This window comes from Oratosquilla oratoria, chromosome 37, assembly GCF_046742065.1.
Source record: "Oratosquilla oratoria isolate Oo_2021 chromosome 37, ASM4674206v1, whole genome shotgun sequence".
NCBI classification, from domain to species: domain Eukaryota; kingdom Metazoa; phylum Arthropoda; class Malacostraca; order Stomatopoda; family Squillidae; genus Oratosquilla; species Oratosquilla oratoria.
The window spans coordinates 34,912,570-34,920,590 of NC_134813.1; the positions used below are offsets into that span (position 1 = coordinate 34,912,570).

At 38.9% G+C, this 8,021-nt stretch overlaps 1 protein-coding gene across 1 annotated transcript in view; it reads left to right on the forward strand.

Annotated features, from left to right (window-relative positions):
* The window catches only part of Dbp21E2 (putative ATP-dependent RNA helicase Dbp21E2), a 31,253-nt gene extending 25,741 nt beyond the window's left edge, over positions 1–5,512 (forward strand). Inside the window, exons 10-12 of the mRNA XM_076175460.1 lie at positions 318–501; positions 3,003–3,155; positions 4,932–5,512. Coding sequence (XP_076031575.1) covers positions 318–501; positions 3,003–3,155; positions 4,932–5,048 — 454 coding nt within the window. The 3' untranslated portion in view covers positions 5,049–5,512. The remainder of the gene's footprint in view (positions 1–317; positions 502–3,002; positions 3,156–4,931) is intronic.
* Positions 5,513–8,021: the final 2,509 nt, after the last annotated feature.

An 8,021-nucleotide genomic window follows, 5' to 3' on the forward strand; every position in this document is an offset into this window, starting at 1 on the left:
TTTATAGTAGTAGGAGGGTGGGAGTAGTCACTTGGTGTCAGCTCTCCTTATGTGAAAAGGTGGAGGAAATACAAGTGAAGGTAAAGATCTTGAGCCCACTTCAGAGACTAGGTGTCCAATCCTTGGGGCTTCACCTCCAGATGGGGCAAAGGGTCATGATAGGTTTTGAAGTTGAGTAGCTGGGAGATGATTCTCCCTGATGCCCATTTTGCAGGACCACCACTTGTTGTTGGTCCCAATTATCACATCAGTTTGAAATAATTGGAAAAATCTGGTGAAGAAATGTGTAGTTGCTAACATCAGCATCTGTTTTTCAGCAATACAGCCAAAACTACTGACTGGGCCACAATGTTTTTAGAAGGCTGTGGCATCGAGTGTATTAATGTGCATGGAGATATGAGTGCTTCTCTACGCAAGGGACGTTTCAATGACTTTCAGAATGAGAAATTCAACATTTTGTCATGCACAGATGTTGCTTCTAGAGGTCTAGATACTATAAGGGTAAGAATTTACCATATAAGGGCTGAATTGATTGATTAAAATAAGACACTGCAAGATGGGAAAGCTTAATGCTAATCAGTGTAATAATGTATAGTGCCTTTAGAATAGTTTATTGTAGTTACTGAATGAGTTTGATTGATTTGGATAATGAGCTTAGACTCACAGTCAGTGTAGGATTATGATCATCATTAATTGAGGGCACACACTAGGGTAGACATTGCTTCACTCACACACCAATGCCAGGATACAATATAGAATTTATTGTTGAATACATAATTTCAGCATTATGAAAAAACATATAATCCCCACCATGAAACCAAACAAACCACCAGAACAATCAGCATCATTGTTGTAAAAATGGGTTGTAGTGGTGTTGCCCAGGACAGCAACTGCCCAGCAACAAACAACTGCCCAGAATCTAACACTTCACCCCAAACAATACAACACATTATGAAAGACTGCATTGTACACAATCACACATGCCAACAATACAATATACACTCTATAAAGGATTTGTAAGAAAATTCTTGTTCTAGTCGTGGCATTCCTTAGGGAGATGGGACTGCTCAGCCACAGTCTAGGGCATGACAACAACAACAATCAGCATCATGTAGACCTATATCTCTCTCCCTTTCACCACTTCTGATGAAGAGATTGGTCTGAGAAAGAAACAAACCACACATACCATTCTTACCAAACCAAGATGGCTTTCAAAAGGATTATTCCATTAGCATGTAGCTTGCAAACATAAATGTATATTCATGTATATACTGATTCAGTAAAGTGGCCTTGCTTTGAATGTGCTGTGTCTTCCTCCATTGCTTCTGACCCAGGGCAGTAGGCGAGATGCAGGGATGACACATCATCCAGGAGGAGCCAAGAAAAGAAAGAGGAAGGGAGGGGTGGTGAATGGGTGTGGAGTATGTGGGGATGAAATGAGTGGGAGTGGATTTATGCCTTTGACTATCTTTGACTAAAGCTTTTAGTATATATATATATATATATATATATATATGTATGTATATACCAATGGCCTGTAAGGGAGGATGGCCAAGTCAAAACAAAGAGGATGATAGATAGAAAAAAATATTTTGTCATAAGAGTGGTACAGGAGAGAATTGAGAAGATTAGAAGTGAGGGATATTGAAAATATAGTACTGAGGTACTGAGTGCAAAGTAATATGCAGTGAGCACTGTGATAGAAGAGGAAAATTATAGGATTACAGGAAAAGAGGAGTTACAAAGAGCATTAGAAAAGGTTTAAGCTGGTAAGGCACCTGAGTTAGATGGCTTTCACTTGAAGTGTGTGCTGAAGGGAAGGAAATATTCTAATGGACCAGAAGAATGCTTGTTTAGTTCTACTATATAAGGGAAAAGGGGACAAATATGACAAAAGTAATTTTATAGGATTCATTAACTGTAGTTGGTAAGGCATATGGGAGTGTATTGAAAAGATTTGGAGGAGAACAGAGGAAGTAATTGGGGAAGAGCAGTGTGGGTTTAGGAAAGGAAGAGGGTCCTTTGATTAAAAAAAAATTGTAGTAAGATATGCAAGAAGTTTTGGGCTTCCATGAATATCGATCAAAGAGGCACATGACAGGAATGACAGAGAAGCATTAGTAATGTGTTGCAGATGTATGAGGTAAGAAGAAATCTGGCATGGACAGTCAAAAAATTTTACATTAGTAGTACAGCTTGATTTTTCATAGAAGGCAAGAAATAGGTGTGAGTGGAGAATAGTTGTGAATGGATAATAAATTGATGCAGCCTGAAGGAATTTCTCCTTGGTCCTCTCTATTTACTTATGAGGAGCTCAGAAGGGAGGGTTGCCATGGAAATGGAGTGTTGAGGGTAAACCAGCTTAGGCTATTGGGCCCTGCTATGGATATACTCTGTTGCTGCATTGCTTCTGACCAGGACAGTGGGGAAGATGTAGGGATGGCTCTTCATCCACATGGATCTAAGATAAAAGGGAAACAAATGGGATGTGGGTGGGATGTAGCCTTTGCTGGCTACATCCCTTACAAGAGGGAAAAAGCCTTTTGGTATATAAACAGATAGTAGAACTTCCTTTGCCATTGACTGTATCTTGCTACATTGCCTCTAACCCAAACAGTGGGCAGGGGTAAGGATGGCCCCTCATCCACAAGAAAATAAGATAAAAGGGAAACTAGTGGGTGTGGGATGGGTGGAGGGTGGGAGTATGTCTTTGCTGGCTGCTTCCCTCATAAGGAGTAGGAAACCTTTTGTTATATAAATGAATAGATATGATGGGTGCTTTGACTCAGCCACCCTCCTTATGAAGGTGAAAGGCTATTGATGGGTACATATAAGTATATCTACCAGTGTTTTAGCTACCTCCCTTATAAGGGGAAAAAAGTCTTTGGTATATGTATGTATGTATGTATCAGATCTGACATTGAAATGTGTAGTAGTTTAGTTAACAAATTTTCTAAGGACTTTGCCAACAGGGTGCTAAGAACTTGTCACAATCTTTACAGGCTGGACTCATCATCAACTATGACTTCCCACACCATATGGCAGACTACATCCATCGCTGTGGGCGTGTAGGACGTGTTAATAGTGTTGGCACAGGGATGGTCACAAACTTCATTGCAACACATCCAGAAGTTGAATTGGTACAAAATATTGAGGTAATTAGACTCTGAGCTTGGTATGCAGACCTTTGCAAGTCAAAGCAATAGGTAGTTCTTTTATGTTACAGTGTAAAGAACACAGAAATGGAAGGTAGATATTTTTGTCTGATTACCTACTTGAACTTAAGTTTTCTGTTAGTAGCACATTCCTGAAGATGGCTAGTACTGTTAGGAAGCTTCTATCAATCAGTTTCTAAGAGATCAATGGCCTCTAAAGAAAGTGTATAAATATAGTACTTTTAACCCCTTCCAAATGATGATGCCTAAGTAGGTGTCAAGTGACATGAGCGGGTATATGAGCATGCCAGCACCAGTATCTTGATTCTGTTTATTTTGTAGTTATTTAGCTGAATGACCCCCATATTCTGTGAACTGGCCTGATCATATTTTCTGTTGTTATTAATATTCAGAGTGAAAGAGAACTAGTAATACAGCTATAACTTTATATTTTATAATGTGAGTATTGTGAGGAGGGAGGAGTGGAGGTGGAGGTAGAAGGTAGATTGAGAGAAGCGAGTAAATGCCTTGGTGGATTAAAAAGTGTAATGAGAAATAGACATTTGGAAATGGATGCTAAGAGGAGACTGTATGAAGGAGTGATTGTGCCAACAGCACTGTATGAGGCAGAAACATGGAACATAAGAGAGGAAGAGAGAAGGAGTTTGAATGTGTTTGAGATGAGGTGTCTGAGAAGTATGATGGGGGTTACTAGGCTAGATAGAGTGAGAAATGAGGAGGTGAGGAGGAGAACAGGGGTGGTAAGGAAGTTGGGAGATAGGGTGGATGAAAGAGTATTGGGATGGTTTGGACACATAGAAAGAATGAGTGAAGAAAGACTAGTAAAAGAGGTATGGAAGGCAGATGTGGAGGGAGTGAACATGAGGGGGCGACCTAGGATGAGATGATGGATGGGGGTGAAAGGGGCTTTGGGGAAGAGGGGAATGTCTGTTGAGGAAGGAAGGGAGAGGACAGAAGATGGGTGAATGGAAAATGGTTATATATGGATGATGCTGTGATGCACGAGGTGGAATGGATGGGGGGATAGGGAGTGAGGTAGTATGTATGAGAAAAATTTGATGCAGCCTGAAGGGATTTCTCCCCGTCTTCTCCTTTTCTGCATGAGGGGATGGAGAGTGGGGTTACTGATTTAATGAAGCGGCCTTGCTGTGGATGTGCTGTGTCTTGAGTCACTGCTTCTGACCCAGGGCAGTGGACAAGATGCAGGGATGACCCATCATCCAGGAGGTGCCAAGATAAGAGGGAGGGTGGAGGGGAGTGGAGTGTATTAGGGATGGAATGGGTGGGAGTGGTTTTTATGCCTTTGTTTTTTGGCTACCTCCCTTGTAAGGGGGAAAAAGCCTCTGGTATATGTATGTATGTATGTATTGTGATACTTCATTATACATCATGTAGCTGATGCTGCCTGCAAGAATTTGATTTGTATTGAAGAGGTTAAAGGGCAAGATGCAGGGATGACCCGTCATCAATGAGGAGCCAAGAAAAGAGGGAGGAAGAGGTGGTGAATGAGAGTGGAGTGTGTGGAGATGAAATGGATGGGAGTGGATTTGTGCCTTTTGACTTTGGCTACCTCCCTTGTAAGGGAGGAAAAGCCCTTGGTATATGTATATATATGTATTATGGGGCACAACCTTATCATATAACAAGGTTTGCCCATATACCTTTAAAAAAGTAAAGATAGACTAATTATATAATTTTTTAGTAATACCGAATTGTATTACTAACATATTAATTCAGTGTTTTTATCCCCTCCAGCTAGCAGCAAGGAAATTAGCAGATCTTCCCAATGTGAATGCCAACATTAAACGTATCCTGACTGCAAGGGCCATGAGAGCACAGGAGTTAGAGGAGAGGCAACCTTTTGCGGGATAAAATTTCTTTCCTGAATTAATGGAAATCAAATAGCAAACTTATTTTGTTTATACACTTATCAACCTTATGTAAATACAACTTTTGTAAATAAATAAATGTACATATTAAAAAATATTGACTTACATCATAGATATAATTATAGTAGACACAGGAGTGAAAGGAGAGTGGTTGTAAATAATTGAAGAAATTATGTGGTCTAAAGAGATTTCATATCTGGTCTATAGATTCATTCAAGTGGAAGAGGCAGGGGGTCACCATATGATAAATAAATGGGACTCAACCAGCTCCAACTGTTGGGCCCTGCTGTAGAGGCACTGTTTTGCTACGGGACCGGGATGACCCTCAATCTAGAGGTGCTAAGATGGGAGAGCCAATGACTGGACTTGGATGGGTGTATGCATTGACCTGGACACCCCCTATTTAAGGGGATGTATGTGCAATAAATATAATACAGTATAACAGTTTATCATAACATTTTATGTATTATTCTGTCTTTTATAAGAGAAGTTCAATACATTTATTAAAATTCAGGTGTTGCATCACTTCGTTTCACTGTGATGTATAGTATTAGGTTGAAATAGAAAACCAAGAATTTGGAAAAAGTGCCATGCATGATTACATGTGTATTAAGCCTACTGGAGCATTGTTGAAATTGTGCCTGGGACAGCATGGGCAGAAAAATATGCATATGCACTTATAAGGACTTTGTTCTGGCTAATGGCAGAGGATTTTATTCACTGAGCATGGGACCATCAATTCAGGTCAGGTCCCATGGATACTAGTCCAGCAGGGATAGGTGGGGACTATCAGGATAGATCACTGTCAACACTAATATGAAAATGCTTGGGTTCTTGCCAACCCAAAATATCATTGGCTAATATCAACCACAACACAATTTAGTGATAACATTACATGGGGATGATAATCTCATGTAAATAAGGTTTTGTGTGTGGCTTTGCATATGTGCACCTATATATCTCGTGTGTACAATGTGCACATCTGCCTGTATGAACATACATCTGTGTGCACATTTACCTGTGAACATCTGTGTGCATATATGCCTGTATGAACATCCATCTGTGTGCGCATCTGCCTGTATGAACATCCGTGTGCACACCTGCCTGTATAAACATCAATCTATGTGCACATATGCCTATATGAACATCCATCTGTCTACACATCTGCTCTGCTGTACATCCAATGCACATGTCTGCACAACTGCTTATCTGTTCTCCAATTTACGTACACAAGTACCTGGCTGATTGTCATTGTGTGTGCATGACTACCTGCAGTGTTCCAAATACTGATCATGTTGCAGATGTATATAGTTTGCATTATTGGTGAGTTGTTCAAAATTCAAACAACCAGAGTGTAATTTACACATTTTACATTGCAAGAGATTTGTGAGCGCTTATAGCACTCTCCATGTGGTGCTGGTTAACAGAAATTAATATTTTACACCATATGTTATGTGAAAACAGGTAAATGTCGTACGTTTACTGTTTTGCCACCCCTTGCAAAAAATAACGGGCATTTTTCAAAAATGCCCACGTGCTCCACTCAGGTACGTGTCGCTTATCCGCAGTGGTGTTGGAGGTGAACCATTTCTTTGATGGAAACAAGTGTCACAATTCTTAACATTAAATCTATAGAACAACGTTAATTTTATGTAGGGATTCTCCGTATGTGTGATTTAAAGATTACAGGATTTTTCTTACAGTGAAAATAATGTAGGTATTTTGAGACCACTGATGCCATTGTTAGTCCTTAAGTTCGTTTTCTTTGTGTTGTGGGATATTGTAAAAGAAAATGAAGTTTTTCATCATTTATACATAAAATGGAAATCTGAACTCATCTTTTCCCTTTAGTAATCTCTCCATATATTTTACAGTCTCTTCAGGAGTATTTGATTTATAATCCCTTTTGTCTAAGAACTACTTCTCAAATTGAACAAATAAATATGTATTTTACACAAAATTAAATTATTACATTTTCATTTAAAAGAAAAAAAAAGTCTACTTATCTGGCCTATTGAAAGCAAACAATAAGTCATGATGGTTATGAAAGCGAAATTATTTCAATAATGGGGTATGGATTTGATTCACCAATAGGACATGACATCTAAGACGATGACTTGATTATCAGCACAAATACATCACAAATGAAAAGATCTGTGAAAGGAAATACCTCATGTTGAATTATATTGCAAAATAAAAATCAAACCTTTGGTTCCAAAGCTAAAGTTGCTCCTATTTTCTTCTCCTTTCTTTTGTTTTTGGCTTGACTTGTAGACTTTTCTAAGAAATGAAGGACTAAAACAAAACAAAATTACAAGTTTCGAAGTTGAATTAATTTCAGATTTTTATATCATTATACAGTAGTATTTTAAGGCCATATTACAGGTCAGTATACAGTAGTAATTTAAGACCTTTCGTTTCGTACGGATCTTCTTCGGGTGAATAATTAAGATCTCACGGTCACATCCACAAGAAATGTTCAAAATACCGAAGACAGTGAAATGGATCATCGTTATAAGAATCAAGACCGATATATTCTCTCGATCTTGATAAGAATAATCCTTTCAGGCCGCCTCCAAGCTGGAAGGTTTCTGAAGTCGACTTCACTCCCAAAGAAGCCAAGTTGCGTCCAAAATCGACGTATCTTGATATTGGCCTGATTTTCTTTAGCTTTGAAGGAAGTTAGTTCCATGAATTGGTTTGATGTTGCAAACTACTTGCCCTTGAAAGCAGTTGGTAGGTGGGGTGGCAATTCCAACTGGCATGCATGGCAGGGAGTCCCGGAGAACTTGGCATTCGACGATTTGTACCATTCATGTGTCCAAGAAAAAATCACACTTTCTACTCTTTATCTATTTGTCTAATTATTCACTCATTCATTCATACTAATCTATCCATTCCTTTATTATTCTATTCATTTATGTTTATTTATAATTTATTCATCTATGTGTTTGTT